Below are 15555 nucleotides of genomic sequence, written 5' to 3'. Positions count from 1 at the left end.
GTCAGGCCTCTTTCAATGAAAAGGAAGCTCTGAAACAATGAGTCATAAGAAGGGGATGGAAAAGGGTAGACTGGAATAATCTAAGGAAACTTTGTTAATTGAAAAGGTGGTGGATGTACAGAACCAGCTTCCTAGAGAAGATGACAGAGACAAGGACAATGTCTGAATTCAAGAAAGCAAGGGTCAATCATGGAGGATTTGAAAGGGAGAAGGGGCTGCAGAGATGGGGAAGCTGGTTTAGAAGGGAAGACAGAACATAATAGCAGAAAAAGACCATAGAGCCTATGTTTCTATGTGGTCTGTACTTTGTACTCTCCTCTATGCAATGATTTACTGTATTCCACTGGAAGCTTTAAGAAGTGCAGAACATAAACATAATAAATTAATGCTACTAGTTTGTTTTACAGAAAAGCTGTTTACTTAGACTGGACTACATTCAGGTCCCAGTTGTCTACAACTTCGAAGCTGCAATGGCCACTGAATCCAGCCCTGATGCAGAATAACTGAACACACTGACACTTTGCAAGCATCCAATATTTATTGGGGGGGGGGAGGGAGAGGGCATTAGCTGTCTTCACCATCAAATGTTTCCTCTGTACTGGGAATCTGCTGGCCACAATCTAATTGAGGAATGTGTTGCAGCTGTTTAACACATAGGGCAGGCAGATCCTAGGAGACACCCAGTACAACATGCCTGACCTGCTTAGCTCAAACCTGTGGTTAAAATGAGGGCACTGGATATCTAGATGGGCACTGTCCTCCATGCCTGGGTTGGCTGCTTCTCTCATTATTTCCATCTTTATTCTTCTATACCGCCACAATCTTATGACTTCTAGGCGGTTTACACTGAAGAGAAACTGGACAATCAGCGATTTACAAAATAGTAAAAGTATAACATATTTCTCAAGGATAGTCAGTATAAAATTATTAAATTTAGTATGACTTCAGTTTAGGAAATAAATCTGTCAAACAATGCAGTCTCAAGTTCCTTCCGAAAAGCGCCATAGGTCAGCCTGGCTCCATTGATGTAATTGCCTAACCAAGGTCTATAAAATCTGTGAAGCAATAACAAGATCTTATAAACCTTTTGTAATCATGTTATATTTAGGACCTTCATTCCTTAACTCCCCAGTCACCTCTATATCTACTCTTTAATTATCGAGCATTCTCCTTGAAACGTCTCCTATTTACTAGTTTCTGATGCTATTTCTCTTACCAAAAAAGGCATACACTAAAGTCCAGATTCTCAAAACATTTAACGTGCTCGCTAAATCGTTCTAGCCAATTTAGCGAGCATGTATTTTAGCAGTGGATTATCAAAAAACCTTACCGAGGTCTTTTGTGAGCTTTCTAGAAGGAAAGGCTGGGTAAGTTGCAGCTATACTCACTCGAGGAACGCAGAGAGAGGGGAGACATGATCGAGACGTTCAAATATGTCACAGGCCGTATCGAGGTGGAAGAAGATATCTTTTTTTCTTAAAGGGCCCACGGCAACAAGAAGGCATCCGTTGAAAATCAGGGGGGGGGGAAATTTCATGGTGACACCAGAAAATATTTCTTCACCGAAAGGGTGGTTGATCGCTGGAATAATCTTCCACTACAGGTAATTGAGGCCAGCAGCGTGCCATATTTTAAGAAAAAATAGGATAGGCATGTTGGATCTCTTCATGGAGGAAGTTAGGGGGTGGGCCATCAGAGTGGGCAGACTAGGTGGGCCGTAGCCCTTTTCTGCCGTCATTTTCTATGTTTCTATGTTACCATGCAAAGGGCTCTTGAATACTGAAATGAGCACTCCGGTGGATTCTTGGACATCACCGAGCCACTCTTCAAGAGCGGTGTCAGCTTTTGGCGACAAAAATCAGCAACTGGTCCGGGTACAGTGGCAGGTACAGTGCCAGCACTGTTAAAAGTGTATCTCCATTCTTTCCTACCACATACAACACCACCCAGCAGCAGAAGAGATGTGGGGGTTGTGTATATTTTGCACTTGTGCTCATCACTATTACCAGTGATGGGTATCAACGAATCTTTGCTACTCTCCGCCAACCTCATTTGCATGAGCATTTTTTGGGGAGAATAGCTCGCTTTTTTAAAATTGCTACTATAATGGTTGTGACAGCAGCCCATTGATTTTTTTGAGAATCTGGGCCTAAGTGTTAAACAAGCTACTCTTAAATGTATAATTAAAACATGCAAATACAAAGGTACTGCCTGCAGTATAAAAAACAAAAGCTCAAATAACTTGTAAGTGGTTATTACCCACATCTCTACGTATGCAAGTGAACTAACATCTAACATGGTGACCACACTGCATACCGTGTGCCATTTTGAAATGGCCATTGGTTTTATTTTTCGAGTAAACTCTCCTCTCAGTCCACTTATTCCCGCCATTACAAATACCACGGCAGAAATCTTACACATATATACACAATCAAAATGAATACCTGAATATCTCTATAAGACAGCAGCAAGTTGATCACAATGTCTGCCGACAATACTTCACTGTTATCGACGCGCTGGCGAATCCTTTGCAGTTCCACCGCCAGCTCTTTGCCAGTGAACTGGCTCCGGGCCTTCCTTATCTCACTGAGGATAGACTCCTGGAAATACTGACTATATAAAAGATGATGAAAACATTTTAAGAGGGAGAAACATCCTAGTTCTCTTAATTTCATAGAAAATTTTATTTTATCTTAGAATCTACTGCATTTCACATTTTGAAATTGCACCCCTCCCTGTCTCAAGGAAGGTCAGTCAAAAGTATCCTGAATTTAAAAAAAATACTTTTAACAGCATAATTGAAAAGAACATGGCACATAAGTTCTTGCTAAATGTTTATCTTGACTTTTCTGTCTTCACTTGATAAAACACTGCACAAAATGAGTGCAAATAAAATATAGAAATGCTGCTACTTAACATCCTCATTAAGATTGGGATCATACATTTCATAGCCAGTATTTCACACAATCATACATAGGCCAATTTCTTGTGGAAAGGAAATAAAATTCTGTCAGCAGAGCTTATTGGAAGGTCTAATGGCAAAACATCTCACCGACTACTTAGTATCCCACAACATACTCCACCCATCACAATCAGGCTTCAGGACCAACTACAGCACCGAGACACTACTAGGCTCTCTCCTGGACACCGCCCAACACCACCTGAGCAAAGGCAAAAAATGCTAATCATACAACTAGATCTCACCACAGCATTTGATCTGGTTGATACTACAAATATTGCAAACAATAGGAATCACAGGCAGGGTTCACGGTGACGGGTCAAAAGCGCGCGAGGACAAAGGTGCGCCGACAACCGAGCACAGACAACTGAGCACCAAAGAAAAAACGTATTTTAAAGGGCTCTGATGGGGGGGGGGGGGAACCCCCCACTCTACTTAATAGGGATCGCGCTGTCTCACACTGCCATGTTGGGCGGGTGTGGGGGTGTAACCCCCCACATTATACTGAAAACTTAATTTTTTCCCTAAAAAACAGGGAAAAAGTTAAGTTTCCAGTATAATGAGGGGGGTTACAAGCCTCCAAGCCCCCCACAACACCAGCGCGATCTCTATTAAGTAAAGTGGAGGGGGGGGTTTCCCCACCAACACCCCCCCATCGGAGCCCTTTAAAATATGGTTTTTCTTCGGCGCTCAGTTATCTGCGCTCGGTTGTCGGCGCGCCTTTGTCCTCGCGCGCTTTAGACTATGAACCAGGGTTCACACATGGTTCCAAGAATTCCTACAATCCAGGAACTGCAGGGTAAAAACAAAGAAAAATCAGAATTCTGGTACAACCCCTGTGGCATACCTCAAGGATCCCCACTATCCCCAACGCTCTTCAATCTCTACATAGACTCACTTGGACCCTGCTTGGATCAACTAAACATAACACCATACAACTACATAGATGACATCACAATCCCTTCCCTTCGAGCAACCAATCCTCACCACAATAGACTAACACAAAACAATAGAAACAGTAATAAAATGGATGAAAGACCACAAACTAAAGCTAAACCCAGACAAAACAAAAATCAAGTTTCAAGTTTATTTTAGACTTGTTGAATCGCTTAATTTAATTTGCTAAGCGATTTACAGATAAAAAATATATAAAACAGGTTAATTAAAATTTAATACATTGTCATAAAAACTAATAAATAAAATCATACAGACTAACGGACACATAGGGAAAGAAAGGGTAGAACTACAATTGTATATATTAAAGAGAATAATAATGGTAAAAAACAACAGGTAAGGGAAATAAAAAGGAAAATAATTAATAAAATTAGATTCATACATTAAACGCGTCTTTAAAAAGGAAACTTTTTAAGCTGCTTTTGAACTGTTTCAAATCGTTTTCTACTCTGAGATACTGGGGCAAACTATTCCATAATTGTGGGGCTATAACAGAAAAAATATCAGTGCGACGAGTTCCAATAATTTTTAATGATGGAACTATTAAAAGATTTTGGTCTGTGGATCTTAATGAGCGTGAAGTACTATATGGAATGAGTAATCTGTTGATGAATTGGGGTTCGTTTGTAATCAGTGTTTTAAAAACTAAAAGTAATATTTTAAAAGTAATGCGATGAGTGATAGGGAGCCAGTGGGATTCAATCAGAAGTGGCGTGACATGGTCAATTTTTTTGCAATTGTATATTAATTTGATTGCTGTATTTTGAACTATCTGAAGACGTTTTTTCTCTTTCCCCAACCATAACAAACTTAGAACTAAACTCCATCTCATATTCCTTACAACCCCAGTTAAAACTACTAGTGGTGATGCTAGACAGAGGCTGTATCATGCAACTACAAATCAACAAAACAGTCCAGAAAGCCTTCGCAGGCATGCGTAACCTAAGCCATATCCAAAAATGCTTTGACAAAACACAATTCAGACTCCTGGTCCAGGCCATAATATTAGGATTCCTAGATTACTGCAACATTCTATACTACCCTGCCCTGCCACCATGATAAAACAACTACAAACAGTGCAAAACACAGCCCTCAGACTGATCTACTCACTGAAGAAGTACACTTCCCCCTCCATATTCGCGAACTCCGAATCTACGGATTTGCTTATTCGCAGTTTTAAACCAAAAATTGCATTTTTATTTTTCAGGCTATTTTAAGCCCTGTAAGCCTTACCTGGTGGTCTAGCGGGTTTTCGGGGCAGGAGCAATCTTCCCACGCTCTTGCCCCATGCAGATCGCTCACAGGAAATGGCTCGAGAGACAACGGGAGCTCAAGGCAGCCATTTCCTGTGAGCAATCTGCATGGGGCAGGAGCGTGGGAAGATCACTCCTGCCTCAAAACCCGTTAGACCACCAGGTAAGGCTTAAGGGGGGCTTTCAGGGCTTAAAATAGCCGGGGGAAGCGGGGGTTAGGGGCAGAACCAGCCCCAATATTATTTGTGGTTTTTTAATATTCGGGGGCCGGCTCTCTGCCCCTAACCCCTGCGAATACGGAGGGAGAAGTATATCACTACATTACCGCCACCTACCTAGACACAAACTGGCTTCCAATAGAAGCATGAATACTTTTCACATTCTACTACATGCTTTTCAAAGCCCTAAATGGCAGTGGACCAGCCTACTTGAACAATTGCCTAATTCAGAACAACTCATCCAGACCAAGGAGAACACAGACACACTTTACTCTTCCCCCAATAAAAGGCATACAGCGAAAGAACATAAGAACATTAGAATTGCTGCTACTGGGTCAGACCAGTGGTCCATCGTGCTCAGCATGTGGCGGCCCTCCAGGTCAAAGACCAGTGCTCTAAATGCATGACGGGTTACTCACCACACAAGCAGTGAAATTAGACAGCCACCTCTCAAATTTATTGATCTCAGCACCAAACTACAAAACCTTCAGGAAATTTAATAAGGCAAGCTCATGATATAACCAATTACCTCAATCTATCTCCAGACCCTAAACGTTCCAAACAAATAGCTATCCTGTAATCTTCTGGATATGACTAGAATCTCCTCTTTTTGTAATCCGCCTAGAACTGCAAAGTATTAGTGAAATAAAAGACACCAATGTAATGTAATATATTGTAATATATGTAATATTGCAATTTTGTCTTGCAATCCTTATCTTCAGTTTATTGAATCCTAGACTCAGGCATTTAAATGATAAATCCTTCAAGCTTAATTTATCAAAACATCTACCTATAAAATATTCAACAGGTGTGATAATTAAAACCAAGCTTATCCTAAGTTTAAAAACAATTGAAAACCTCTGAAGTGGTGTGGGGTTTACACGGGGTTTTAAGGCGGCTTTCATTATGGGCCATGTACATTAGTCAGATTGTGAGTCCACTGGGACAGACAGGGAGAAATACTTGAGTACCTGAAAGGAAACCACTTAGTATAATAATGATATCAATCAGTAATTCCCACATTTATCTTTCTGCATTCTTTCTATCTCTGGTCTAGATATTCCATCAAAACATTATTTGAATTGCATAGAAATATAGAAAATGATGGCAGATAAAGGCCAAATAGCTCATCCATATCATCTGCTATGTCTTCCTCCCCCTAAGTCAGGGATCTCAAAGTCCCTCCTTGAGGGCCACAATCCAGTCGGGTTTTCAGGATTTCCCCAATGAATATATATTGAAAGCAGTGCATGCACATAGATCTCATGCACATTCATTGGGGAAATCCTGAAAACCCGACTGGATTGCGGCCCTCAAGGAGGGACTTTGAGACCCCTGCCCTAAATTATGCTGCCCCTTTAATTCCCAACCCAGGTTCAATTCCTCATGTTATAACCATTTTAATGTTTGTTTCTGGCTTCCTGACAGTCTTCTCTTGAAAATATTTTAACTTGTTTAAAAGCACCCTCTTACGAATTCTGTGGCCTTACTGAGCTTAGGTACCTGCCATTTTGGGCTCCTTTTACAAAGGTGTGTTAGGGCCTTAACGCGCGGAATAGCATACGCTAAATTGCTGCGTGCGCTAGCTGCTACCGCCTCCTTTTAAGCAGGCGGTAATTTTTCAGCTAGCGCGCATGCGCTAAAAACGCTAGCGCACCTTAGTAAAAGGAGCCCTTTGTCTCGTTTGTTTATTATAGTGTCAGTTTTCAGTCTCAGGATTATACTCCTAAGAACTATTAAAAGAACATTGGGGTCCACGTACTCAAAATTCACTGTACCTTTAACAAATCGACACTACACCAGTTTTAACCTGTTTAGCATCAAAGTATTGTATTTCAGCTATCAATGCTCAAAATAGCTAATCGTGGTCTTTTCCGTGGTTTGTAGCAGCCTCCAATAACCATATGCAAATAGATTACAACAAGCTCATCAATATTAAAATGAGCACTCTGATCGATGCCCAGATGCAGCACAAAATGAAGCGACGATTTTTTAACACTCTGAAATCTCCGATGGGTCTAGAGGTACCGGTAGTGTTAAAAAAAAGGTTAACATTAGCCTCCGTCTTTTTGTATTTATGTTTTTATGTTTTCCAAAAACCAATAAAATTTTTTTTGAACTGAAAAAAAAAAAATAAAAAAGGCCCCGGAACAGCAGCTTTTAAACAAATTTTTTAATGGACAAAGATGTGCATGTCTTACACATGCACAATATCTGTCCCCATTAAAAACAATTTTAAAAAAAATCCTGCTGGGACCCCCCATGTGATGATGCCCCCCCAAACTTATAAATCAAAAATTGACAGAAGGGTAGCCTACTCCCTCTTGTCTCAGCTACCTGGACTCCGCCACACCCACGAAAATTGAAGATTGGCAGGAGGGATGCCCACTTCCTCCTACTGCTGGGGCCCTGCCACAAACCCCCAAATCCCCCCATACCTCTGAATTGAAGATCAGCATGAGGGATACTCACTCCCTCCTGCTGCTGGGGCCCCGCTGTGATGACCCCGGTACCTCTAAATTGAAGATTGGCAAGAGGGGTGCCCACTCTCTCCTGCTGCTGGGGCCTGACTGTGAAACTGCCCCCTTGGCAAACCCACAAATTCCTCCCTGTACTTTTAATTGAAGATTGGTAGGAGGGATGCCCACTCCCTCCTGCCCTCAACTCCTCTTCAAAATGGTGAGCCTTTCCCTTCCTAGTGCATCCCAAGGGAAGGGAACCTAAGACTCTGATTTGCCCAGGTGCCTAAAGCCCCTCCCTTAGGAGGGGTCTTAGGTATTTGAACCACTTAGACCCCTACTAATGTATCCCAGAGGCCCAGAAGCCTAATGCTCCTCCTATGGGAGAGGCCTTAGGTGCATGAACCAGAGTTTTATGCTCCTCCCAGTACATCCCAGGATGCAGTGGGAAGGGGAAGGTCCACTATTTTGAAGAGGGCATCCCTCCTGCCGATCTTCAATATACAGGTACAGGGGGGGATTCGCGGGGATTTCGCAGTGGGAAGGAGGGAATAGGCATTCCTCCTGCTGATTATCAATTTAACTATGGGGAGGGTCGGGAGTGTCGATGGGTCCTGGTAGCCGAGGCAGGAGGGAGTGGGCTTCCCTCCTGCCAATTTTTTGTTTCTTTTAAAGTTTGAGTGTGTGAGAAGAAGGGGGGGGCCCTAGTTGGGGGTGGTCCCCGCAATTTTTTTTAAAGGGCACAGATGTATGTGTGTAACACATGTACAACTTCTCTGGCCATTACAATAAAAACAAAAAACTACTCTTCTTGCCCCAAACAGCTGAGTGGCAGGAGGTGCTTCAGGGGTTCCCCCAGCTGGCTCTGTGCATGTGTCAATCACTTTCTTCAATGGATGATCAGATGGGATTACAGTGGACCTCCATGAAACTCATTTGCATGCAAAATTGTTTCAACATTGATCGCTATTTTCAAATCGTAGATTTAAAACCGGAGAAAATATTTCTTCACACAATGTATAATTAAACTCTGGAATTCATTGCCGGAGAATGTGGTGAAATCAGTTACCTTAGCAGAGTTTTAAAAAGGTTTGGATAATTTCCTAAAAGAGAAGTCCACAGACCATTATTGAGTTGGCTTGGGAAAATCCACTGCTTATTCCTAAGATAAGTAGCATAAAATCTGTTTTACTACTTAGGGTCTAGCTATGTACTTGGGACCTGGGTTGGCCATTGTTGGAAACAGGATACTGGGCTTGATGGACCTTCAGTTGTCCCAATGTCAATTCTTATGTTCATTTACCATCACTACAGTGACTCGCATCCAGCCCTAGATCTCTCTAATTGCTTCACTCAGTGATTTGGCTTCATTTGTTCAGGTCTATAAATATGGCATATGAAGTTACTCAGTCTATAGCAATGGTCTCAAACTCAAACCCTTTGCAGGGCCACATTTTGGATTTGGAGGTATTTGGAGGGCCTCAGGAAAAAATAGTTAATGTCTTATTAAATAAATGACAGTTTTGCATGAGATAAAACTCTTTATAGTTTATAAATCTTTCCTTTTGGCTAAGTCTTAATAATAATATTGTAATTTATAGCTAAAGAGACATATGATCAAGAAACTGTTTTATTTTACCTTTGTGATTATGATAAACATACCGAGGGCCTCAAAATAGTACCTAGCGGGCCGCATGTGGCCCCCGGGCTGAGTGTTTGAGACCACTGGTCTATAGGATGTGAGGTTAACGGCCATGGGGAAACACGTTCCTCTCACTTTCGGCCGTGCCCTTTAGACTTTATTTTTCTTTGATAAATAAAAACTCTCAATGGCAAATTTACCAAACTGCTCTCTGTTTTGGTCTTTCCTGGATGGGTCACACGTATCAACAGGAATCAGAAGGATATTTATTATAAGTTGTTTTATAAAGTCTGCGCTGCTTGTATTTTTATTGTGGAAGTTCTGATATTATCTGTGCAGTATTTTGATGGCTTATATTTTAATCTGGTTATTGCTAGCTTAGTCAAATTTTTTTTTCATATGCAATGCTATTTCTACCCATTTTGATATATTCCAATTGTCTGAATTTTATAAATGTATACTGTGATTGTTTATGCTGATGTTTGCACCTGTTTTCTACATTTTTACATACAGTGATAGCACCTGTTGAGGGTTTGCCCATTTGTCTGTCTATATGCCGCAGAAGCAACATTGTATATATACCAGTTAGAACCAGTTCTGATACACTGGACCATCTGGAGCAAATGATCTGTCACCACTAGCCATTGTGGTACTTGCTTCCAGACACCTGATCGGAGCAGAGACGATCTGGAGTCTCAGCTGGTCAGAGGGGCTATTCCTGCCCTGCTTGCCATCAGAGAGGTACTTGGAGAAGTTGCAAGAAGAAAATCAGTGGCATTTACAGCTTTCTGACACTCTGGACTTTGTGCAGCATTACAGCACAGCTAAGGTTACAGCCTCTCTGTAAAGACTGTTTTTGTAGTAACAGAAGACCCCACAGAAGTGATTACAAAGTGCTTCAGGAAGAAGTAGAGATTTATGGCAGTAATTCTTATCTGTGAACATCGAGGAAGTCTGAGATTCTTGGCAGAGCAAAGGAAGTGTCTGTCGCATACCTGACCATCTTGCTGTTCTGAAACCAGCTGGAGCCAAAGAGGCGGATCTCATCCGCAGTGTTGTAAAATAACGAAGGGGGAAATTACCACCTGCGTAAAAGGAGGCGGTAGCGGTTAGCGCGCGAAGCATTTTAGCGCGCGCTAAAACCGCTAGCGCACCTTTGTGAAAAGAGCCCTATGTTTGGAACAAGTTTGGTTTTGAAGTGTTTAATGTTTGCCTTATTTTGAAATTTTAAAAAAAGTTTGGCAATTGGGTCTTTGGGTCTGTCTTAACATTACCATTCCAAAAATAAAGAAATTCCAAACAAGAAATATGCCTGATCCCAAGGATTTCAGATAAAGGATCTTGTACCTGAACAGTAATTAGTTACATTTAGGGGGGAATGCATCATTGTGTGCTTCAGTTAAGATGGATTATTTTGCCACAAGTTGTGCTATTTTAGCACTGGATAAAATGGAACCCTGTGCTAAAATAGCACAACTTGTGGCAAAATAATCCATCTTAACTGAAGCACACAATGATGCATTCCCCCCTAAATGTAACTAATTACTGTACAGGTACAAGATCCTTTATCTGAAATCCTTGGGATCAGGCATATTTCTTGTTTGGAATTTCTTTATTTTTGGAATGGTAATGTTAAACATATCTCAGAAAGAAAGGAGACGACTTCAAATTATACAAAATACCGCAATTAAATTAATTCACAAAGCTAAAAAATACGATCACGTTACCCCACTACTCATCAAATCTCACTGGCTTCCAATTTCTCACCGAATCACTTTTAAAACCTTATTTCTAGTTTTCAAAACATTAATCTCAAATGAACCCCTATTCATATCAAAAATGATAGTCCCATATAATCCTCCGCGATCCTTAAGATCATCTTTATCTAATCAGCTTTCAGTTCCTTCATTAAGAATAATCGGCACTAGACGCAAAGATATGTTTTCAGTGGTTGCTCCATCCTTATGGAACTCCCTACCAAATTTTATTAAAAATGAAAAAGATCTTATTTCTTTTAAAAAATTGTTAAAAACTTACCTATTTCAAGATGCATTTGATTTATGAAATGATTTATTTTATACTCTCATATGTCTCTAATATTCTTTTCTCTTGCTTCATGCCAATCATACCTATTGTATTACCCACTCTATGTAAATTCTAACAAATAATGCAATTGTAACTTTCCCCTTCCTTCCTACCCAATCATGTTTGTCCACATTGTTTTGTCAATTGTCTAACTTAGTGAAATTATATGTATTACCACAATCTGCTGGTTTTTAAATTGTACATCGCTTAGATATTTTTTATAAGCGATACATCAAATGTAAATAAACTTGAAACTTGAAACTTAAGACAGACCCAAAGACCATAAAATTGCCAAACTTTTTTTTTTAATTTCAAAATAAGGCAAACATTAAACACTTCAAAACCAAGCTTGTTCTAAACATAGGGCTCTTTTCACAAAGGTGCGCTAGCGGTTTTAGCGCGCGCTAGCCGCTACCGCCTCCTTTTACGCAGGCGGTAATTTTTCAGCTAGCGCATGCTAATTGTGTGCATGAGCTAAAAACGCTAGCGCACCTTTGTAAAAGGAGCCCATAGTCTTTATCACACCCAGTGTTTCTTAGCCAAAAACATCTAACACGCATCATCTTCTCTCTGTATTCGGCTATCTGACGATGGTGCAGGAACAGTCGCAGTCTTTTTATTTATTTATTTATAGATTTTAAATTTAAATTCAAGTAGTCACTTGTACAGAAAGTAGGTTAGTAGAGATATAACTTATAACCAAAATGAATCACAATCAACATAAAAGAAAATTCTTACAACTAACCCAACTAAAGTCCTCTAAAAAGAGATCCAAGATTACATTAAGTGAGAAAAAAAGGACAAATTACAGACAGAACTGAGATGTGATGAACAGCTTATATAAACTATTGAGCTATTGTTGACTCCTCTTTATCTGGTCGAGAGAAAGCCAGAAAAGCAGTTAACTGATAGGGTTAAAAAAAAAAAACATATTTAACTGAACGGTAGCAAATAATACACTTCCAAGGATATCTTAAGTAAAACGTCGCTCCCAGCAAAGTGACTCCAGGTTTCAAAAGTAAAAATTCTCTATGACGCTTTTGAGTTTCTCTAGAAAAATCTGGAAACATTTGTATTTTACAACCAAGAAACTCTTTCTGTTTATTTTTAAAGAAAAGTCTCAATAACCATACTTTATCTATTGCGAGAGCTATTGTCACAACCATTGTAGAAGGTACAGCTATCTCTCTATCTGATGTTTCTAAAATTTCAGAAACATTCAATGGTGTTTGGTTTGATATTTTAGACTGCAATTGAGCCCCATCTTTATTTGGCAAGTAATACCGTATTTTCTCGCATATAACGCGCGCGTTAAACGTGGTTTTTATATACCACGCATACCCTTGCGCGTTATACATGTGAGCGCGTTGTACAAAATTTTTTTTACATAGTTCCCCCCCGACGTCCGATTCACCCCCCGCAGGACCGCTCGCACTCCCACCCCGAAGGACCGCTCACACGCACCCGCATCCCCACCCCGAAGGACCGCTCGCACGCACTCCCACCCGCACCCACACCCCCACCCTGAAGGACCGCTCGCACCCCCACAGCCTCCCGACCCCCCCCCCATCATGTAGAAGCTCCTACTGGTGTCCTGCTGCTTCCTCTTGGCAGTCCCGACTCCCCGACATGATCGGGGCAAGAGGGAACTCAAGCCCTCTTGCCCCCCCCGACTCCCCGACACGATCGGGGCAAAAGGGAGCCCAAGCCCTCTTGCCCCGCCGACTCCCCAACTCCCCGACAATATTGGGCCAGGAGGGAGCCCAAGTCCTCCTGGCCCTGGCGACCCCCCCCCCCCCGCTAGTTGTTCGGGCCAGGAGGGAGCCCAAGTCCTCCTGGCCCTGGCGACCCCCCCCCCCCCGCTAGTTGTTCGGGCCAGGAGGGAGCCCAAGTCCTCCTGGCCCTGGCGACCCCCCCCCATCCGCTAGTTGTTCGGGCCAGGAGGGAGCCCAAACCCACCTGGCCACGGCGACCCCCTACCCCACCCTGCACTACATTACGGGCAGGAGGGATCCCAGGCCCTCCTTGACGCAAACCCCCCTCCCCCCAACGACCGCCCCCCCCAAGAACCTCCGACCGCCCCATCCAGCCGACCCGCGACCCTCCAGCCGACCCCCACAATACCCCCACCCCCCTTCCCCGTACCTTTGTGTAGTTGGCCGGACAGACGGGAGCCAAACTCGCCTGTCCGGCAGGCAGCCAACGACGGAATGAGGCCGGATTGACCCATCCGTCCCAAAGCTCCGCCTACTTGTGGGGCCTAATGTTTTCTCCTTTCATGTTTCTCCCTGTTTAAAATGATTAATATTGTAACCTGAATCCCTCTTCCCTTCCATCCAGTTGAGTCTGTTGGTCTGTAGATCAAACCCCCTTTTTTTATTTATTTATTATTATTATTATTACCTTGTATCTTAATGTATGTTCAAATTTGGATTTCATAGTAATTCGCTTAGTATTTTATTTGTTATCATTATTTTGTATTTTATCGTACATTCAAATTTGGATTTTAATGTACATCGCTTAGTATTTTATGTATAAGCGATTCATCAAATTTCAAATAAACTTGAAACTTGAGGGGGGTTTGCGTCGAGGGCAGGAGGGCCTGGGATCCCTCCTGCCCGTAATGTAGTGCGGGGTGGGGGTAGGGGGTCGCAGTGGCCAGGAGGGTTTGGGCTCCCTCCTGGCCCGAACAACTAGCGGGGGGGGGTCGCCAGGGCCAGGAGGACTTGGGCTCCCTCCTGGCCCGATATTGTCGGGGAGTTGAGGAGTCGGCGGGGCAAGAGGGCTTGGGCTCCCTTTTGCCCCGATCGTGTCGGGGAGTCGGGGGGGCAAGAGGGCTTGAGCTCCCTCTTGCCCCGATCGTGTCGGGGAGTCGGGACCGCCAAGAGGAAGCAGCAGGACACTGGTAGGAGCTTCTACATGATGGGGGGGGGGTCGGGAGGCTGTGGGGGTGCGAGCAATCCTTCAGGGTGGGGGTGCGGGTGGGAGTGCGTGCGAGCGGTCCTTCGGGGTGGGGGTGCGTGCGAGCGGTCCTTTGGGGTGGGGGTGCGAGCGGTCCTGCGGGGGGGGTGAATCGGACGTCGGGGGTGGGGCATCAGGCTTTCAGGGTGGGGACAGGACTTCAAGGGGGAGAGGAGAGTCGGGGCGGGCGAAAGGAGAGTCGGGGTGGCCAGAGGAGAGTCGGGGCGGGCGAAAGGAGAGTCGGGCAGCATGTGCGGTTTATGGGTGTGCGCGGTATATAAAAAATTCTGTACATAAATTTGTGTTTTTCACGTGCTATACCCGTGTGCGCGTTTTACACGGGTGCGCGTTATCTATGTGAAAATACGGTACACTTGAGTAAGTCGCAGTCTTTTTAAAGACTTCTTCCAGTGTCATCTGTCCAATTAACAGGATTCTGATTCAGTAGTCTCTATTTGATCAAGTAGATTGCCATAATCTCATGCTCACTGATAAATGAAAGTTGTTCCATGGCAGCAATTAACTGGTGAGGGGATTCACGAGAGAGAATGCAGTCCTTTTTGATTTCAACATTTGGTGCGTTTCATCACTGAAGGTGTTCTGCCGAGACGCTGTAATCAGCATCTATTGATCGCAGTTGGAGCGTAAAAGTGCAAGCAGATATTCAGATAAGTGCCTAGCTCCAATTTAGATTTAAGTTTGCATTTAAATTATAAGGTAAAGGAGATGGGGGAGTGTGATGATGGTCCCCATTTAAACATTTCAGCGGCTCTGGTGCGGGAGTTTTGGGAACTGAACACTTCTCACACATCCTATATAATAAAATGCTAAGCGCGCATGCGCACTCTTACCGCTGTGTTCTCTGATCCCTGATCTGTCAGGCCGAAGCTGGCAAGAGTGTGCATGCGCGCTAAAGCGCATGAAAGGTGGTGCGGAGCGGCGGCTGCCGGGAGAAGGGCTTCACGGAGTGACGCTGGCGGCGGCTGCTGGGAGGAGGGCTTCGAGCCGCTGAGGGTCGGGCGCT

The 15555-nt window shown here is 43.2% G+C and overlaps 1 protein-coding gene across 3 annotated transcripts in view; it reads right to left on the bottom strand.

The window, feature by feature from the left end:
* MAP3K5 (mitogen-activated protein kinase kinase kinase 5) overlaps window positions 1-15555 on the bottom strand; it is a 418652-nt gene that overhangs the window by 257009 nt on the left and 146088 nt on the right. For all 3 annotated transcript variants that reach the window (XM_033937504.1, XM_033937503.1, XM_033937502.1), the window contains one exon: window positions 2445-2613. In XM_033937504.1, the coding sequence (XP_033793395.1) occupies window positions 2445-2613 (169 nt within the window). The remainder of the gene's footprint in view (window positions 1-2444; window positions 2614-15555) is intronic.

The sequence above is a fragment of the Geotrypetes seraphini genome, chromosome 3 (assembly GCF_902459505.1).
Source record: "Geotrypetes seraphini chromosome 3, aGeoSer1.1, whole genome shotgun sequence".
Classification (NCBI taxonomy): Eukaryota; Metazoa; Chordata; class Amphibia; order Gymnophiona; family Dermophiidae; genus Geotrypetes; species Geotrypetes seraphini.
Note: the sequence above shows the minus strand (reverse complement) of the source record. Positions and strands in the feature narration are given on the sequence as shown.